Source organism: Corvus cornix, chromosome 2 (assembly GCF_000738735.6).
Source record: "Corvus cornix cornix isolate S_Up_H32 chromosome 2, ASM73873v5, whole genome shotgun sequence".
NCBI classification, from domain to species: Eukaryota; Metazoa; Chordata; class Aves; order Passeriformes; family Corvidae; genus Corvus; species Corvus cornix.
This window is the reverse complement of record NC_046333.1, coordinates 9,818,478-9,840,231: the sequence shown is the minus strand read 5'-3', so window position 1 is coordinate 9,840,231 and position 21,754 is coordinate 9,818,478. Positions and strand designations below refer to the sequence as shown.

Sequence of the window (21,754 nt, the reverse complement as noted above, 5' to 3'; positions counted from 1 at the left end):
CTCCATTTGGGGAGGTGATACAGAGATGAAAACAGCAATAGGTATTTGGCTGATTCAAGGCTAGGTACCATCCTGACTAGAATGTTTAGTCTTCTAATGACACATAGACAACATATCTGCCCATTCTTGGAAAGTATATAAAATATACTTTTTGCTGTCTCCCTACCATACTCATAAGAATAGCATTTTTAAAGAAAAAGCAACATAGATATGGACGCCCTGAGTGAAATCCAGATTGCCCTTTTTGCACCAACAGAATCCACATCAGTAAATGAAAAGCAGGATTTAACTCCGTATTTTTGATACTGCCTTCATCAGTAACATGATTGTGGCTTTATAACGTAAAATATCATTCCAATAAAATATTAAGAATGCAAGTCATCAAAATACAAAAATGATTCATTACAATGACGTTAAGTAAAAACAGTAGCATTTTATACAGCAATTTGTTTACTCTTGTCGAAAGTTCCCACACTTTACTGCACTTAGGTGCACACACTCTGACACAGGGTACTGTGCAAGTAAAACTTGTTGGAGTCTTCAAAAATAGCCATCTGCTACAGGCACCACATTTTGGTACCTCTGCATAGATGCTCTAGGTATGTACCATCATTTCAATATTCAGTTCTTTACCCATTAACCTGGCCAGACCATCTGGACACCTTAATGAATCTATTAATGAATATCAATCCTCTAATCAGCACATGAAATCTCATAGGTACTCACCCTGCAAACTGGGCACTGCCAGTGACTACTGCTGTCTCTAAGCCTGAACTCATCAGACAAACACTTGGAATGATACACACGAAAACACAGGTCACATATCAACACCTCTCCAGGCAAATGGCATTCAAAACAATACCAGTCATGATTTTCTGTTTCCCAGTCCTACAAAAAATACAAAATATTTTGGTATGACATTCTGTCAAAATCTGCAGGAACTAAGAACAAAATTGATATGTCTTGAAATCCAGCAGCAATTAGACATTATAAACATTTTAAGTGGTGTATAATGTTTAAAAAACAGGGGAAAACCTACGTGCTTAAAGATCTTCATCAATTTAATACACACTAACGCCAATAAAATATGAATGCCAAGTTTTAGTTTTTTCAAGTGTCTGATTAGTTACAATTTCAAATATGAGCTCTGTCCACAATGAAAAGTGGGTTTGTTTTCTACCTTTGTGTAAAACATTTGTTGACCTCTCTGTATTAGACTGCAAACAAAAGTTTGTGCACCTCAACAGACCATACCTATTTTCTTGGACTATTTCCCTTAGTTTGATTGTTACAGTATATTTTCAACTGTAATTTTCTGAAGGGCGGTCCCTTCCAGTCTCTACTGTCTTAAAACTGACAACTTTTCAGCATTGAAGTGTTGAGTTACAAGAAATAAATGAAATCATGAACCAATTACTGCAAGAAATATTTCTGCTAAGCAATCCCAATGCAATTCAAAAAATATAAAATGTTTCACTTGCCGTGCTCAAATAGCACCAGGCTCATTCCTGAAACATTCTACAGAAGACAAAGGATATGGTTCTGTGATGCACAGATGTCTTTAATATACTCTTCCTTGAAAATTCACCCCCAACGGCCAAATTCTGACCTTTGAAACATGTGCACAAGCTTTGCTGAAATAAATGAGAGCAGCATGCATATAATTTGGAAGCAGAATTTTGCTCTAGGAATCTATAGTTCTAAAACCAAGCAGAATTGCCAGTGGCCACTGTTAAATGTTTATGTTTGTTATCTGAAATGCCACAGTTTTCCCTACACTTAGAAGACAAAATAGCTGTCATATCTCAGATAAAACTCCCAATGCCTTTTCATGTCAAATGTCACTTTTCAATGGGTTCAGATCTCTGAAAAAATTACTCCTATTCTTCAATAAATTATCTTGGTAAAAATCAGATCAAGCTATTTTTAATGTCATGTTGTAAAGGTGGAGTTAGCAATTCCCACCAACTGCCAGAACTGGCATTTGTCTGATTTTCATTATTCTGTGCCTGGGAACTACAGTCCTTGTGTGAAAGGTCTCCTCCAGCGGAGCAGCGTAAGAAGTGCCACACACAAGTGGCGCTTCCAGTCCCTTCTGCTGAAGAGCAGCCGTGTTGTGTACAGAACTCATCTGACCAGAGCCCCCATGAACACAAGAGATTCTGGGACAGCCTCAACCCAAACTGCCTGCACTAAAGTTTATGTACCATGAATGTTGGATTGCAGGGGCAGCAAGTTTAGAGGAGAAAAACTGCCCTATGAAATCGTAACCAGTGATTTTTGAACTCAGAACTTTGCCCTCCTTTGTTGTGCAGATTAACAGAGTAACTTGACCTGTTATCATTTCTCCTAATTTCATTTTATTGGCAAATTCTGTATATCTCAAAATGGCATAACACCACCAAATTTGGCTGTAAAGAACACTTTCTTGTTTCACCAAATCTTTCCCCTTCCAAAGTCCAGTGGCCGTGTACTTTGGGAGTCCTTTCTTTAGGATATTTTATAAACAACTAAAGATACTGCATTATTGGTGAACTTGATTTGCCTGCAGACTGAGAAAAATCAGGATAAAGTAGTGGTTTTTATTTCTTTTATATTAACTGTATGTATGAAATGAAAAAAAAAAATCAGGTGGCAGTAAAGGGCCAATTAAGCAAGAAAAATAATCAGTTTTGGTTGAAGGTATGTTAGATAAAAATTAAACTGAGAAGACCCTAACAGGTCCTGCAATTTCACCACAGAATCAGGATACCAGGATTCTTAATTTTTGTTTGCACTAGTTACGTATTCCTATCTCCCAGATATTCCATTGTTAAGAAATATGCTGGCAAAGAGATGTGGAATTTCATAAACATACGGAAATATATTTGCTGGCAAGAAAAATCATACACTCAAGCCAGAAACCATGACGTTAAATAAAACACCAGAAGAAGCTTCCTTCAGTATTCACACGGTAAAGTTTTGAAAACCTCATTATTTCTAAATACAAGGTTTTTCACAGAAAAATGTTTTAGTTTAATGCAGTATATTTAGTGCATAAGTATACATAAAACATTAATTTGTGCAATATATTTGAAAAGCTAATAAAAAAAGATTTTAAAAGGAACATAACCCTTGTGGACAACTGCCCTATTGACTTCAATAGCGAGGTCAGAGGAATTAATTTTCCTCCAACAACAATGAAATGTTGGTCATTGCTTCTCTCGGTTTACCTATGTGTGAATGGGAGGGGAATGTGCTCCCAGCACTTTGTTGGTTTTTTTGTTTGGTTTTTTTTGTTTTTTTTTCATGCAGGAAATGGGATTAGTTTAAGTGTGCCCAGCTCCGGCTGCCAGCGCTCGGGGTCGGGCAGGTCAGGGCGCTCCTGCAGCCGCAGGCGCGGCGGGGCTGCAGTTCCCGCTCGCACCGCCAGGTGTCGCCGGCCGCTCCCGAAAGCAGCGGCCCAAGGGCGGCCGCGGTGACAGCGCCCGGAGCTGCGACATCCGAGCGGCCGCGGCCAGCCCCGGGAGCCCGCCGGACACACGGCACGCACACTGAACCCGGGACCGGGAGTGATATGGATGATGGTGGTGGCTAAGAGAGTAGACTAAGCTATCCTAATGGAAGACAGAAACGTAATAGAAAATATGACAGAATTCAAAACCACATAGTGCAAAAATTGTTCACCTTGTTTTTTGCTGCTGTCTGGGAAAAAGGCTGCATACCGTAGGCCTTTCAAAATAAAAACAAAACAAACTTTGTATCTATACTGTAAGCCATCTGATTATCAGGATATACACAAGGCTAGAAAGAATTCATGCACAGTGACCAGGAAATCAATCTGTTAGTTCTAACTTTTGGTTGCACACATTTCCTCCTGCATTCCTGGAATGCTACCTGACACTTTCACCACATTTTACTTCTTTAAAATATCCCAAATATGATTAAAAGAACCCAGCACCCATCATTCTTATCCATATACACACCCACCACCAGGCCAATTTAAAAATCATCAAGAATATTAATGATTGTTAATTAATGCACTCTCTTTGATACATAAACCTTCTCTGGGCATCTAAAAAAGATCCTTCTAACATAATTTACTGCATAGGGAGTGGCCCCACCAAAATCAAAGCAACACCTTTGCTGCAGATTATCAAAGGTTAGGCTATGATTAAAACTCACAGTCTGTATTTGTGTATAAAAGGTGAGACATTTTCCCAGGGCCACGCAGACTGAAGGAAGGATCTCCGCCACAGGGACTCCGTTTCCTGACGCAGGGCAGGGAAGGCCTCCCAGGTCACTGTGCTGGCAGACAAAGGGAATCCTCTGCTGCCTGCCCAAGTTCAGCAGTTCAGCGGCACCAGTGACTGGCCCCGAGAGGGAGAGGATTTGGCAGCAAAGGTGCCTAACTCAGATCCAACGGGAGGCCTTCCCCCTTCGTTCTGCCCAGCTGCCCGCTGTGTTTGTAAATCTATGCATCAGCCGGGCAGCAAATGTGTTTGGGGGACTGCGTGTAATAGCCAAAGAGCTATGCTCTGTTAAGCAGAGTGGGATCTTGCAATCATATGGGTCACATGTGGTCACTTGTTCTTTATATTCAAATCTGTCAAACATTGTATCATAAAGGTCACTTTGCACTGACATAAATAGCTGAGATTTCTCAGCAACATGAGCGAAGCACTGCAACAATTTCAAAAATACAACTTAATTTATGACCGGTACGTAAGCTTACTTTTGTTTGTCATTTGTCTTAAGTAGGTTGTCTTAAAGAAAATACATACATTTATTCTGTAAGTACAGAAAAATAACACGGAATAGAAAATGTCAGGCTATCCAGAACATTTGACAATTTAAATACAGATAAACCCAACAGAAAGGAATGAATCATCATGTCGTAGCCTTTACTGTAAAATAAAATACATAGTTGTTGTCAAGGAAAGAATAATTTTAGTGCACAAAGAAAATGTCCATTATAATGCAAATGTACATGGAAAAGAAATGCTTACTCATTAGTAATGGAGATTTACTTAGCTGTAATTGAAATAGGGAATCTGTATGTTGGAGAATGTGACATCCTGCTGTACAATTAGCATACCATTAAGTAGGAGATGTGAAGCACATACTGACAGTAAAATTAACAATAACTTAAAGGTCACAATTGTAACTATTAGGTCACTTCCATACCACAGCAAGCCCGTAATTATTGTAAAAAAAAAAAATATGTTAAAACAAGTAATAAATTTTCATTTTCATATAAAATATATGTAGGCATAGCACACGAAAACAGTATAGCCTCCTTTCTTACACTTTGTCTAAAAGGACCACTTTGCCTTTTTATAATGCACATTCCATTAACATAGCTCATTTCTTACCTGTTAATCTGGTTTCTCCAAGTCCCTTAATGGTAGCCCAGATACTCGGTATTAAGTCACTCTACTATCAGGTGGAGAGAGGAAAAGGGAGGGGGAAAAAAGCAAAACTCTATTCATGAAACTCCCCTTTATGGGGATTTGCTGGTTTCACACTGTTGAACTAGATTTCCCAAACAATCCAAATTATGGATATCCTTTGGACCCAACCAGTAAGCTAAAAAAAAAAGGGTCACATATATGGGAAAGACAGTTATAAGTCAGTTACCCCTTTGGCACGATCATGTTTATTTGAGAATAATATACATACAGTTCTGTTGTCCTAAATTCAATATGATGCAAATGAAGGAAACAATTTCCCATGGAGTTCATGGTTCCCAGCATTTCCTGTGTGGCATTTGTCCCATAGCACTCTTTGCACGTTTTTTTCCCCCAGGTGTTCTGTTTTAAGTGCTTCTCCAGAGCTTCTTTAACGTGCATGCTGCTGTGGTGTTCCTCTCTCTCTCCCCCCTACACTCACGTACACACAGCTCCTTCCAGATCACCGGATTTTCATTCAGACCCACCTGTGCACAAACTCCTTGTCAGCCCTGCATGGTGTCTATGCTTTAACAGTCCCTAGAGCTCCAGCTGTCCAGTGGATAAGAAACTTAGAGCAGTTTTTCACTGGTCTAAAGGAAGAGTATTTGCAGACACACAGCAGACTTCACCAACTGTGTATTGTAACAATTTTGGTCTGTCACAGAGGTGGAATCTAGAATGGCAAAGAGGTCCATGCCAGAAGAAAGAAGTCGTTTACAAAATACAAATTATTTAAAAATGGTAGTATTTGCATGCTACATTTATTTCAAGACATCTTCAAATCACCAGCCCAAGATTTTAGTGTAATCTTTCCATGACTATTTCATAACCCTTTAAAGAATGCCAATAAATGATTTCCTACTATTTCTTAGATTCCTATTTCTTTAACATGTAATGAGATAGGCCATGCTCAATTTAAAGATATAATTTCTGAAGCAAATGTTCTGGATTCTGGTATTTTAGGATTTGGGAACAGCCATAAGGAACACTTCCATCTCTTCTCACCTCTATCAGCTTTAACATCAGAGTTCTTCACATTTCCCCCCCTTCAACTAAAAGAGAAGCTTTTAAAATCTTGTTTTTTGATGTTAGGTTTCTTTGCTGGCCTTCAGCAATTCTTCACTGGAACCCAACAAAGCTGACCACCAGTCCCTATCAAGTAGAAAGATACACTGAAATAAATGCCTCGCACATGAATGATGCTTTTTTTTTTTTTTTTTCACATCTTTGATTTTGCTTAGGTTTTGCAACGTGCATTCATCATCATCTGCTGTTGGGAAGTAATTCCTATCTTCTCTACTTAATCTTTCATATTTCAAATTTTCTGCTGTAAATTAAAAGCCTTTATTATACTAAAAAGTGGTGGTACTGCATTCTAGCATGGATGTATCTACCATCTCATTACTCTTCTCTGGTATCCGGGTCCTCTCCTTAAGAGGACTCAGAGTATGCTGCAGGAACCTATGCCCCCACAAAGCAGCATCTATTTCTGTCTAAACACGTTTTCCATTCTTAATAAATCAGTTCCTTTCTGTCTTTTTCAGGCAGCATCTGCTCCATCAAAGCTTTCTCAATTAGACATGAGCTTTACTAAAGGTAATTGCTAAAACCTTGCAGTACATCTCTATGACTCATGAATATCAGGAACCGTGGTGGGGGTGCATTACCTATGAGACTTCTGTCCTCCAGCAAAAAACCTGAAGAAATGCTTCTTACTTGTATATTTGTTGCAAATAGCTACTGCCCACTTCATTGGTCTGTTCTGTACTTCTCTCAAGATGTAAATACCATAATCTGTGCCCCACAAAAAAGGCAGCCTGAAACAGGCTTGGACAGGAGCAGTTGTTAGCAGCCCTTATGAGCTGCAGAAATGCTAAACCAGCATTTAGCTCAGCTTTGAAATGCCCCCCTTTGCCCATCTATCACTGCTTTTGCAATTCTGTTCAACTTCCAAGTAACTGCTCTGTAGTAAGAGGAGTTTACAAAGTGTGGCTGATTATCTGTAGAACTGCAGAGATTGGAGCCTTACTCCTTTTTTTTTTTCAGGCAGTATAAGTGCACGTGGTGCGTGCACACTGGCCTCTATTTTAAACAGGCTGTACCTCGCTGGGTACAGTAGCCAGTAAGAATCTCCAGATTATCAGGGGTTTCTGGCAGATGTACTGGTTTCCACTCAGACACCAGCATGCACCAAATAATACCTGGGTTGAACAAACATAATGTGTCATGAAACACCATTCCCAGTATTTTTTCAAATGCAGTGGGGACACTGTGTATGTTTTTGACCAGAGGCCTTAGCCTGCTGTGAGGGCAGTCTTCCTACTGCCCTTTGGGTTAGCCTTCTCTTCATGCCACATCCCTGGCTCCATCTATTCCTTAGCAAGCATGAATCCTCCTGTAAACTTGCCTTCAGTAATCTGCTTTTATCTTTTCATCAGAACAATGATGAAAAGGTTAGGCTTCAAACTGAGAAAGGTGTGATTAATTCCTTGATGGCTCAGAGGACTTACTCCATCTTTGCAGCAGGTAAATGGCGAGTTAGCCCTTTAATAAAGTATTTCCCTTTTATCATTGCTGTAAAGGATCCATATTTGATCAGGACAATTGCTTTCCAATGATAAAAGTTTCTTAGATCATCACATGTTTTACATTTAATGCTAGAGCAATGCTTTGGGGTAAATTCAGCATCAAAATAAGCTTATTTTCTCCCCTGCAGTTTTCCTGTATCCATGTGTTTACTAGATATATTTCTTCCTGTTTTGCATCTATGTTTTTCCTACTGCTTTTGCTCATCAAAAGTGCTCAGCAAATAAACATGCATACATCTCTCTTTCAAAGCCAAAAAGACTTCAGCAGCTAGAATCCCTTTGTGAAAATTGTTTCACTTTATCTTCTCCTTCTTTTTCTAGAAAACTACCACAGCAGGTAGCTACAATGTGTGCTTTTACAGACAGGATAATCTATTCATTCAGATCAGTTGCCTTTATAGATTCTTTTCTTTGTTGACCTGGGCTTTATCTTTAAAATGGATTCCCATAAACTGACTCTGTAGGACACTTTGTAGGTATTCATTACTCATATTTTATCACAAAGAAATCCAAAGTAATTATGATTCACGTCCTCACAACTATTGAGGCATCTTGCTTTATTTCAAGTACATTTATTTATTTGTTAATTATGGCCTAAGTTTTAGTACCTCAGCAATTAATTGGAATTTCTTGTTTTACATGATTTTTAAATTCTCTTATTTTAGAAACTCTTTCTATTCTAAAAAGAACCAACACAAAATCATCAGGCAGGGGAGAGACCAAAATGTCCTTCTCCATAGTGCATATTAAAACACAGATGTATTTATGGGCTTGTAACAATCCATTTCTACTTTCTTCACCGGTAACTGCTTCCTCTAATGATGCACTGATGCAGGAAGATTCAGGTGCTGCAGACAATTCCACATACTCTCAGAACACTTTTGGCTTTCTTTCACTGAATTTAATCTGCAAGCCTAAGTTAGTCTAATTAACTTATTGCCAGTTTCTCTTAGAAGTCTTCAGTTTCTGGCAGAAACCACCCAAGTCTTCTCTGGATTCGTGCCAGGACAGGTAGATTTTTATTCCCCTTCCTACCTTGCAGCTGTGTTCTGGACAACTTGGGGTGATAGGCCCCAAAGTACAGAGCCAGGCTCTAGGTCCCAATGCTAAAGAAATGAGGTTTTTTTCAAGAAGTGTAGTAGCACGTCAGCAGCCAAACTAACTGCTTTAAACCCCTGTCATACTTATCTCAGATGAGATGTGCTCCTGAAGTAATGAATAAATCTCAATTTCCTTCCCAAGAAAATCGTGTTTGGGTAGTAGCAGTGTACACGATTTAAGGTGAGACAATACAAGTATTCTCTTCCAGGATATTAGAAATAGGAAATAATTTCAAGTGAAAATGTTTTTTTCTTTCTTTACGTTCCAAGAGAGTTCAAGGTTAACAGAAACTTTCAGCTTATCTCCTCAGAAACTGGATTCACTCTGCTATTAATGTCACAAATTTTGACTTAGGTGGAGCCAAGAGGAGGTCTGTAGGCTATTTTCATTAGGGAGATAAATCAGTGATGGAGTGAAGTATTTATCAGGTGCAATGCCTTTTATTTCCTCATTATGGTTTTGTTCCCCTAGAAAGAAGGTGAATCCAGACTAGAAATAAACCATCTCTTTTCTTGTAGTTCCAAGTCTCCTTTCAAGAACTGTGAACAAAAATGGTCTTCTTCCCTTTTCTTGCTTAAAATATGTTTACATTGCTTCTCTGGTCTTATTTTGTAGTGTTTCTTTAGGTTGATGTTTCAGCACACACAGAAACACTTCATCTGAACCAACAGCAGAACCTCCCTCCTACAAAGGTTCCTTAAATCTCTTGCCCATGTGTCCTGTGCTGTAGGTGTGGCTGGTATTGTTTCAGCTGTCAGAAAGGCACGAGGACTGCCTTTATTGTGAATGAAGCATGAATATTAATAAGCCCATAAAAGTCAATGACATTTCATTTAGTGACCAGCATGACATAATAATAAAAGATTCAAATCAGTTGCCAGAGATACAGAGCATTTTGAACCCACAAAGTTAATAAAAACAACACTACTAGGTCAGGGTGGGCACAAAAAGGTGCAAGATGCGTATTTTCAGAACAAACTCAAGATAGACTGATCTCTGTCATTATTCTGTTAGCATAATTTAAATCCCATAATGGAACCTTCACACAGACTAGTCTGACTAGTTTACTTCAAACCAATAGGTAAATTCTCATTCTTCAGAACACCCTTCCAATCAGAAAAGAACATTTTGTGAAATCTGTGAACAACATTATCAGTATCTCAACTCCAGAATGGAGAGTGAAAGCTTCAAAGAAGAATACAGCATTACATCAACTGAATTTTTTAAAGTCAAGTTGGCAAAGCTGAGAGAGGCAAGTGAAGATGCTGACAAGGTTGTTTCACCAGCTTAAAAGAAGCAGCATCTCTCTGCCATCAGATGGAGTCTACTAGTGTCACCTTCAGTAAGGTGAAGATTCTGCAAACAGTGTGAACTCCCTTTCCAGAGGAAAAAAAATAAGGATGAGCAGAGGAGAGAAAAGAAATACCCCTGAACAGATGGGAAGAGAAAAACAAGATTGGAAAAGGAATGCAGAGAATTGCTTACTATTCTTAACCCATCTGGAGGCAGGAAGAACCACTGGAATGGCTGTGAGGCCACTCTCATGAGCTGCATGTTAACAGCCTCAATCCAAAGACAGAACAGGGTCTTGGCTTTAATGCAGAAAGAATTTCTCATCCATGACTTGGGAATTCAGAATTCTAATTCGCTTCTCTAGGACAAAATAGTCCATGCTTTGATTTGATGATTTGAAAATATTTGCTTTTCTGAACTTTCACATATCCACTAAATTTTTGGTTTATTAATAAGCAGAATCACATCTGCAGTTTCTGACAATAATTTGCAAGAAAATCATTGTATTTAGCACATGGCAGATTGATTTAATGGCAGTCTTTTGAAAAATTAAGCTCTGAATGATGGGACCTTACAGGATGGAAAGACAGACAAAAAAGAAAGATTCAAAGAGTTTCAGAAGCTCATCTTCCTTGAGTGTTCTTGTGTGACCAAGCTGGTATGTGGCCTGACCTCAAAGCCTCCTCATACTCTCCCTGATGTGTGGTAATAAGGGATGGAAGCCAGTTTGAATTTTTTCTCTCATGGGATCAATCATTAACTCTTTGCATCAGTGAATCACCAACTGTAAAAGAACACTGGTACTTTCACAATAATTAGGAATCTATCTGGAACATTCCAGCCTGGAAAATTGTCAATTTCTTCAATATGTGAAAAATATTAACTAATATGGCTTGGGCTATGTTTGGCTTTAGATCAGTGAAATAACACAGGACTTTACATTAAAGGCCATACAGATGGATAAGGCAAATGGAGAATTTTTTTTAAACACTGAAGGAGATTTTTCTTCATTTGGTGTGACATGTTCTTCCTCTTTGTGCTCTCCAGTTGTAAGAGCTTTCATGATGAAGGCACTGGCTGTCACTATTGCTGTTTCATATTATCCTTCTGCTCCTAACTGAAATAAATGGGATGCACATTAAAACCATTCCTCAGCCTAGTTATTTAGAAGCCCCTAGCTTGCTAGAAGGAACTGGTAGCTATTCAAGCTGGTTTTGGATTGAGGTTTGGTTTTGTCTGTTGTTGTTTGGAGATTTTTATTATTTAAAATTTATTTTGTGTACAGAAAAGATTCAAACCCTCACAGTGACAGTTCTTAAGCTTTTTACAATTATCTTCATATTTATGGAAACTCAAGATGACATAGACAGTTCAAAAAACAGCTTCTGGCTACCAATACTGACCTAGCATGGAAAAATCAATATAATTACAAAAGCAATTAAGCATGGCAAGCAAGGAATCAAACCTTTGCTCAGTCTAAAGTAATTTAGATTAACACAAACATAACAGCCAAAAATACTGCTTTCTTAGAGACTGATCCTAGTAAAATTGAACCTGCAACACATCAAATCACAAAAATAGCTGGGTGTGTGCCTAAGGTCACTTGGGTTAACAAAATCACCTTCAAGACTCACCATGCTGACAGTGGGTTACTACAAATGTTAAAATGATGGGAATACAGACAGAGCAGAGAGATGGACTATTTAGGCAGCCTTGTGACTTATCTGGAGTCGCTTTGGGCAAGCACCAGTACTTTCTCCATTTAAAATACCTGGAAAAATCCCCAGTAATGAATTAGCACACTGAGAATACATGTGTGTGTTGGGAAAAACCACATTGCATCTGTAATGTTTTCTGAAAACAGGAAAAAGCAATGAAACTTCCCCTCCAAACAGTATCCTCTCCACTAAACTAAAACATCTTTAGAGGGAAGAATTGGAAAGGCAATAATTTAGATAGAGAGAGGACCAAATAAACAGGAAAATGACTGTAACTGACCTCCAAAGTCAGACTTAACTAGCCAGAAGAATTGCTGGCTCTTTCTATAAGCAATCAATTAAATGATCAGAAAACAGAACACTGTAAAAGAGTAATTTCTTGAAAATATAATCACCTTTTATGCATTTTTCAGTGAAGAAATAGCTCACAGTGCCTTAACTAAGTGTGAAGCCTCACTCTTCACATCTCATTAGGGAATTTGGCCACTATGAACCACTTTTAAACCACAGCAGTGCTGTGGGATGTGTTGCAATCAGATGCAAACAATGAACTCGTGTTATGAACACATCTCCATTTTAGAAGAGCACAATATTGTTTGGCTTTATGAACACATGAAAATTGAAATTATATATTTATAAAGCCTTTCTCTGGGTCAGAGCAATTTTATGACTTTAATCATGAGGAGAAGAATTAGCACATTAAATGCTCAAAATAGTTCAGTGCACACTGTCTGTAGAAAAATGTAAATGAGTAAGACAAACTAACCCTAAAAACTGTATCTAACACGCCCATAAAGCCACAGGACATCGGTACTTAAATTCAATTTCTTTCCTTGGGGTTAGACTGAGTACTATTTTACACAGATAAAAGTACATAAAAATCATGGCATATCAGGAAATAGTAATGAATAGGTAAGAAGATTCATTATTATTTTCTTGAAGAACTATGTTTCCTTTCTATTTTATCAACTGCACTGAAAACATAGTTAACAGCACTGATTTGCCATTTTTTTTTCTAAATCCAAAGAGAAAGGGGATTTTTTTTATGCTGATAGTAAGTAGAATGTCCAAATTCCAGAAGTTCTGTGAGAAATAGAAATAAAGCATTTAGAAAGAAAGAAAAAAGTAAACTTCCATTACCAGACTTCAGGACTGACATTTCCCTTGCAAGGCAAGAAGCTGAAGAGATTTTGTTCAATTGTATAGTAATGGCATCAACAAACAGAAAAATGCAAAATTCCTAACTAAAATCCTGAATAAAAATGCAAAAGAAATTCTTCTCTCATTTATTTTGTGTCAAATGCATTAATCATCTGCAAGATAAGAACGCCTGTAAGATGAGAACACATTTTGAAAATGTGCAAAACATCTGGCAAATGAGCAAACAAAATGAATACCTGCACAAGCCCTGGAGGTATAATATTTGGAGCAAAGTTCTTGTAGAGGTACCAACCCTTAAATGTCAGTTGGAATACAGTACATTTTGCTACTGACACCACATTTTAAATTTACTAACTTATATAAAAATATTTCTCCCACATGTATCTGACAGAAAAAGAGAATAATTTTATACTCTTAAATATGATCATTATTTTTTTCCCAGTTTTTCTGAACATTAATTTTCATGAGCTGTCCCTTTTGGAAGAGCCTCCTGATGCCCTCAAACTGTTTTGTCTTTGTACCTCAGCTTGTTATTTTGTATGATATTACTAAATATATGAGGTTTTGCTTAATTTATTTTACCACAGCTTCAACATACTACCAGAACAATGAGAGCAAAGCAGTATAATTTTTCTGAAGGCTAAGAGTAACCCCATCAGAGATCGTGTCCTTACTGCATAGATCTATCTTTATGTCAGCCTATTGGATAGGGCAAATGTTTGGAAACCCCTAAGCAAGCACCACAGATTATCAAATGAATCTTTTCCAAATAGAGCTGTGTTTTCATAATCTCTATACTTTAAATTATTGTCACTATTTAGCCATCAGTCTGTAGTCACCATCACAACCAGTACTTTCAGGTCCTGTGGCATCCTCTAGTCAGGCACCTCTCACAGTAACAGACAAAGGTGCTCAGCAGTTTTGTGGCCAAGGCCAGTAATTTTTTTACTTACAAAAATTCAGATCCAAAACTTCAAAAGTGTAAAAAAACACCAAGCAAATACTCAAATAAAAAAAGGGGGGAGGGATGATAAGAATGTGTCCCTTTACTATCTCCTTGGGGCAGCCTGTATTTTCTGACTTCCACTGTGGTGCCAGGAAACAAGCTAAAATCCAAAAGCATTCCTGCACTGGTGTCAGTGGGTGGTGGATTGGTTCTTAAGTCCTCTCTTTCCATTATGAGCTTTCCAAGTTCCAGTAGTACCAGTCAAACCAAATTTGACAATTATGTCAAGTGCTAAAGTTCGATGAGCCTGAAATCCCTATTTTAACATTAATAACCCTGCTTCATAGAGTTCCATCTCCTCCAAGCGAACCTCCAAAAAGAATTCAATGTGTTTGCCCTCACTGAAATGTAACTTGAGCTCATGGTTCAACAGTCATTAGTACCAGATTTGAGCAGTGCTGAATTACAAAGAACTACAAACTGCTTCTTGATCAAGTGCAGACAAAGCCTCTGTAAAACCTTCCAGTGTGTCCAAAGCAGGAACATACCAAACTTCATGGGTTTGCACCAATTTTCGAAGAATGGAAAATACTTGATCTGATGTCGAGTGATGACAATGTCACTTTGTTACTCATTAAAACTTTCTGAATAAAAGAACAAAGAGAATGACTTTATACCAAATCAATGTGTTTTGCTTCATCTGTCTGCAGCATTATGATTCAGTATTAGGATCAAAAAGTTGGGGTTTGGGTACTATTGCAGTATGGCCTGGATCAGAAGCTGATTCTTATTTTTGCATAAAACTGTTAAGTCAAGTGTGGTGCTCTGAACTACTGAGATGGCCACTACACATATGGTCACAGCCCAAAGTATCAGTGCTTAGCAGTCATGCTGAAAATGCAGTCAGTGCTTCTAACTAAAGGGTTATTCATAACGTGACTTTAACAGCATCTTCAGTCAAGTCAAAGACGACGCTTTTTTCTCAGAAATAAAATATTTGTGTAATTCTAATGACTCACAGGGAATTTACAGGCTGGTTATCTTTCAAGTTTTGTTAAACAAATGTTGCTAATAAGCAGCAGGAACATTATTTGAATGACTATATAAGAAATGGCTATTGTGAGGCATTTTGATTCTTTTTTTCTTTTTTTCCTTTCTCTTAGCAATAGAGGAAACAAACATACAGAGTACTTGAGATAACCACAGATCTGAGGCTTTATGTCTTGTTGAGCTTACACAGTTAATATCACTTCTAAACAGATAAAACTGATGCAAGAAATACCTAAAAGAGCTAAGCTGAAGTTTTGAAATGTCTCCTCCCAGGGAGAATAGTAACATACCCTTTAAAGGTTCCCTAGAGGGTTTCTAATGAAATTAGAATGAGAATCTTTACAGTGACATAATGTGCATTAAATACAATGTATTGAAATTAAGGTATTTCAATGCTTTAAATTAGTGTAAGTGGGATAATTTTGACGATAATGTTTTCTGTTATGGATATTGCTTGTTTCCACAAAACAAAAAATAATACATTGTTTCACTTTCAGGATCTTACTCATAACTGCAATATTCCAATGAGTGTTTTGGTGGTTTTTAGAGTTTTTCTGGGTTTCCTATAAATTTAATGTATTAGCTATGTCTGAGACAATGCTGACCCTTTTATCAGTATTTAATGCAATTTATATTCCAAAGCAATAGTTCCTAGTTCAGGTATTTTAAAGCTTTCCAAAACTCTTTTTTTTTTAAAGTTAGGAAAATGTTGTCTTGTAAATAGAGAGATGGGACTTCCAAACAAGACAAAGCTATTGTGCAAGCTTTTTCCTGGTCTCTGTGACAACCCTCACTTTGTGAGTGTGTTCCATCTCAGCTATGGAGGGATATCAAAAACATGCTTTTCTTCCCTTCACGTAACTTCCAACCTATTTAAATGTATTTTAGTATTTGGAACAGTATTTGGATGCCTGTAGCTAATTTGCTACAAAAATCCATTCTAATTGAATGCCCTGGTGTTCATGAATATCAGCAAAACACATCTTTTCATGTGTTTTTGCATATAATTCTATAATTTCATGTTGCATTTCTGAAAAGGAGTTCTTTGCTCCTCAGATTCAGATTAAAGAAAGATTAATCAAAAGTTCTAGACTTCTTTTTTTTTTTTTTTAATGCACCACCTTTGGGATTTGAGAACGTCTGAGGATTTCAAGTAATACCAATAATATTTACTGTCTTCCTGTATAACTGTCGAAGAGAATACTACATAAAAGTGAGGGATAACCGAGTAAAAGACTTTGCCAGTTTTTCATAGCAGAAAACTCAGAATTCAAGAAGAGCAAGCTTCTATGGAATAGAAAAGGTTAAAAAAATTTAAGAGCGCATTACTTCCCTGCTCACGAGCACCAACACAGAATCTATAAATAGCTTTAAATATAAATTAAAACAACTTTCATGCTAAGATATCAGAAATCGTGATTTATTTTCTCAAAGACTTTATACTCACAATCTCATCTCCTGGCAACCAATATCCTTCTTGTTCAATACCAGCTTTTGACCCTTTACACCCCACCGTCAGGGTTTCCACAATGAGACCATCCTTGACTGCTAAACTCAGCTGACGTGTAGTTTCTTTTGGATGCATACCATGGACTCGAGACATATACCTGCACACAAAGCACAAAAGTCTTTTAAAAAGTGTTAGTTTTAAGCTATAAAATGTATCAGCAAAATATACACATTTTCAGATGAGTTAAAATAATACACAGTCTAAGTTTTAGATTGTTTTTAAACATTCGAAATTTATATAACTTCCCCCTTTACTTAAAATCAACTTTTTCTCCTTGCAGCTATCGTGTACACACTTAGACAAGTAGTAGCACAGTACTCCTCTACCAAAAAAATCCCAAAATTAACACATACACTGTTTGGGCTTGTCTCTGCCACATCCATTTGTGCCCTTTAAATTACCTTAAACTTGCATGTCTCCAACACTTCCTATAGCATACATACTACAGAATGTACCAATGAATCTTTGTGATGCTTGTGTGTACAACACATTTACAAAAAATGCAATATTTATATATCACATAGGAAAACCCAGCAGCTCAAGTTTCTGTGCTAAGTGGTTTTTCTCCTTTTCTTGAGATAACTACCATGATCACACTGTGACAAACTGCCTTGGTGAGAAAAAAACATATGTAGCCTTAACTGTGTATAGACATGAGATTCAGCTATGTAATGTTGACCTTTGCCCAGTATAATTCACTTCTAGCCCAATGCCAAATATTAACTTGGAGTAAACAACATAAAATTATTTTCTCTCAAATAAAAATGACCTTTTTGCCTTAAATTCATTACAATTCAGGTTTTTTTAACAAAATTCTGAGAACATATCTAGGAGTTGCTGCACACGGAGAGCTGCAATCGCAGGCAATCAGCAGATAAGTGAATTGACTTGGAACCAATTATTTTGTGGACAATATTTTCCTAGTTATAGATCTGTTAAAGTTACAGAGCTAACTGAATTTCTCTCAGTTTTTATTTCTCCAGGTATTCTGTCCTTACCTGTTTCCTAAGAGAGAAATCTGTAATTTGCCTGCTTTAAGACAAAGCTGACAGCTATAGTATCCTCTCATTCCTGCTTCATAATGAATTCCAGCAACCATGACTCCTTTGTGACTGTCATCACAAACACCTTCACAAAAAATGTAATTATGATCACGAGCAAACTCAAGAAAGATTTATTTTAAAGCAGTAACATTGCATGAAAAAAAGAGAGTTAAATCAGTTCAGATTTTTTTTTAATAACATGGCTGAAAGGAATTTTTAATGCTTTAGAAGTTATAAACTTACAATAAGGAGTGAAGACCATTCCAATGGTCAAGTCTTCAATCAACCCCTCTTTTTGAAGACATTTGCCTTTCAAACTTCTTGCTGTTTTGGATAAATAAAGGTATTTTCCTTTCCTGCTTTCTCTCCCAAGCTTTTGCTGGAACTGGTTCATGCTAATATTTTTGTTTTGCTCTAAACTGTATATAAAACCATACAGTAGATTTCTGACTGAGTGGAAGTATATATTGTTATAGTAAATTATACAATAATCAGAGCAGCACAGAGCATTTATAAATTTCTGCTTGGTATCAGAGGCATTTACATAAATGCAGCATGTTTTCAGGATCTTGAGTTTTATTATTTTAGGATAAAAACTCTTAGAGGCAGATGCTACCATTTACTATATTTTACAATGTCTACCACAACATGGTCCAAGCCTGATTGGTGTGTGCAAGCTAGCACTGTCTAAAAAGTAAGTAATTGATACAAAAAGAACAATATTCTGTGCAAGTCTGCGTTCCAAGCTAATATATATGAACCTTCTGGTGGTTTGCACATAGGGGCAAGGGCCAAAATCAGAAGATAAGGCACTTCAGTTCTGTATCACCCTGGGTGGATGCTCATCTGCCCAACCTGATCCCTCTCGACTTTTACAGAAACCAAAACTCATCATGAGCACCTGTTCAAGTGAGATTAAACACCATAAATGAGTTTTCCAAGTTCTCCAAATTCCAAGGTCTGAAACAGGCAGAGACTCAAGTCTGTTTACTTCACTTTCAAACAGAGTGCAAGTGAACACCACTAGTCTGTGGAAGCATAAAGTGCTGAAGCTTTAAACCCACACGAAAACAGCTCATTTGCTTATATAATCATGTTACATGTATTTCGTGTGTGTGCACATATGCACATATTTATGCAAACACAACTAGCTTTTTAAAGTGCAAATTATCTTCATCAACATTTGCTAATGTTACTCTTTTTTCAGCAAATTTCCATTTTTAACTCAGTACTAACAACCTCCCCAACAGAGCCATAGCATTCATATGTCTGTAATTAATTCAAGTCCTTAATAGGTCTCAAAATACGGAGAATAGGCTAACTATCATTCTTCCCATTTTAGTGACAGAACAAATCAGACTCTGAGCACATAAGCGATTTCCCTACACTTATATGGTGGGCTGCTATAGGTCTGAGAACAGAAATCAAGTATTAACCCAGTGCCATAACCCTCAGGGTATCCTACTGAAGGATGTATTTTGCACTGCATCATCTCTAGTTGCAGAAACTCAGTCCAACCAAATTTCTAAATGTAAGCTACAGGTTTCGTGATTTCTCACTGATATCTCTGAACAGAACAGATACATAATACCAACCAAAAAGCATTAAACCAACTGTAATCATCTAAGAGGTTTAATCTGCCTATTTCCACTGTGGCAGGTTGTGCCCTAGTGAAAAGGAGCACAAGGCTCAGAATCACCCATTTCTCAAATCCAATCTGTGTTCTCAACCAGAGTGAAAGTATTGCTACCTACTAAACTGCCTCCCCATTTTCTCCAGCTGTAAATCAGGAGTAATAAATCCCCAGTGGCTTTTTGAAGAATACTTTAGTCAATGTTCAGACTGTGCCACTGGAGAGCCACAAGGGCTATGCTTTCTATTTTTAAAATAAAATGTTATCACCTTTCATAGGAAAGCACGCATGTGTAGAGAGAATGGTTTTACTTCAAAGAGTAGAACTGCTGTTAGAAAAGTGCACCCTCCCCCAAATTTTTACTTCATTAAAACTTGTGAAGTGTACATGGCTAGATATTCACAAAGACTAAAAAACAACACTGTAAGGTTTGGATGAAAACTTATCTTGTTTCTTTTCAGCCAGAAGGACAGCAGGTAATAAAAGAAGTGACTAAGGCACAGGACTCAAATCAGAAAAGATCGTTAAAGTTCTTTAATAATGAAATGTGAAAAAAACTCTCACAACGTGAAAAATGCTGAAAACACAGAATAAGTTAATATCCAGCTCAGAGACAGAAAGCATGATGTCTGGAGTCCCAACTACTATGTCAGCCTCATTACTGGATCAGGGAAAAACAATATTGAAATGCCTTTGTGCGGAAGTGACACCACTAATCCAGGGAGTGCACGTCCCTTCCTGGCACTGCATGCACTGAAGCATCTGGCACCAGCAAGTTAAAAAACAAGTACAGGAGATAAAGCAATCCCCAATTGCTGTTTTCAACAAAACTTGATTAGCCTTACCTTGGAGACAGGGAGTTGAAGGAACACTGGTTTGTTATGCTCTTGCCCAGCCCTCCATATCAACAGATTTTGGAGTGTAATACAACCCAGCCACAAGCAGTAAAGCAAATACACTCATATGAGTGAGAATAAGGCACAGAGACAAAGTAAAATCCTCTAAATCAGTAAACCAGCCCTAATCAGATAGGGGGCTGAAGAAACCATTTCAAAACTCTGCTAATCCGTACTATATAAAATGAGGGTCTGTCTGATGAAAAGTGGAGGTTAGGCCTGATAATCTGCATGTTAAATTCAAAATCTCACCAAATGAGGCTGCCTGTCTGCAGAATACAGAAGCAACTGAACTGCCGCTGAAAATTAGAGTGTTTATAGGTCAGTATTTTCTCAATTTATAAACTGGCAGTGCAAACCTCCTTGACATTAGCATAGAAGAATCTAGCAAATCTAGCAAAATTACAGTTTTTGGAACCAACTTTTAAGGGCCTAGTAATGCATGTTTTCAATTATTGCAACACCACTTGGAAGGGAAAGGCTAAGGATCTTTAGCACGTAGTTTGTTCATTAGCACCCTTAAACAAACCTCATTGCCATACCATCAAATGTATATTTAAATGTGGTGACCTTCAGAAACGATACTACCAACAGAATCAGGTAGATGCACATGTGCACACACCTAATATATGTGTGCATCTGTCTGATGATAAAAGAAAACCTTTAGAGGAGACTTACAGAGTATAATCACTAATAGATTCATAGATTGTATATGTATGTGATGCTCATCTGTATTTAATACACAAAGTACCAATCAGAGAAATATGAAACAACAATTTCAAATCTCTTTGGGACTGCAGATGAACATTAGTCAGGTGTAAGTGACAATAAAATATGGTCATATTCTTCTGTTTATATTATTATGTTATTACTGTTACCCATCCTAAAATCTTGACCACCTCTCAGACACCACAGGGACAGCCCAAGGGACCAGCACATGTGGAAGGAGGGGCCTCCAGCACTTCTCAGAGGGGCCACACAGGCACCTGCTGTACACCCCATCTGAGCCATGCTGAACACTGGAGAGGAAAGAGATGCAGCAAAACCTGGTACGGGCATTTCCAGACTCTCCCTCCTTCACAGCAACAAAATCTCCGGTAACTCATGGCACTACCAATTGACAACTGGATCTTGCCACCTCCCTTTGCTAAACAAACTGGACTACAGGAGTACCTGATCCACCTCTAAACCACCTGCCTGCCAAATATATAGGACATTACAGAAGCACAAAAGTCTGTCAGCGTATCACCAATTCACTCCTAAAACTTCAAAATACTTTTCTCAAATTGCCAGTTTCCATGAAGTGTTTCTATTAAAAACCTACATCTAATATATGTGCTTCATAACACACCTTAAAACTAAAGAAAGAAGCTTGGTTTGATC

The 21,754-nt window shown here is 37.6% G+C and overlaps 1 protein-coding gene across 3 annotated transcripts in view; it reads right to left on the bottom strand.

The window, feature by feature from the left end:
* Positions 1-21,754, bottom strand: part of ZMYND11 (zinc finger MYND-type containing 11) — a 105,569-nt gene that overhangs the window by 27,334 nt on the left and 56,481 nt on the right. The window contains exons 3-5 of one of the 3 annotated variants that reach the window (XM_019283165.3): positions 16,737-16,896; positions 3,667-3,711; positions 727-888 (exon numbers count right to left, since the gene is read on the bottom strand). In XM_019283165.3, coding sequence (XP_019138710.2) covers positions 727-888; positions 3,667-3,711; positions 16,737-16,896 — 367 coding nt within the window. The remainder of the gene's footprint in view (positions 1-726; positions 889-3,666; positions 3,712-16,736; positions 16,897-21,754) is intronic. The other 2 variants (XM_010394868.4, XM_019283166.3) reach the window with 2 other exon arrangements.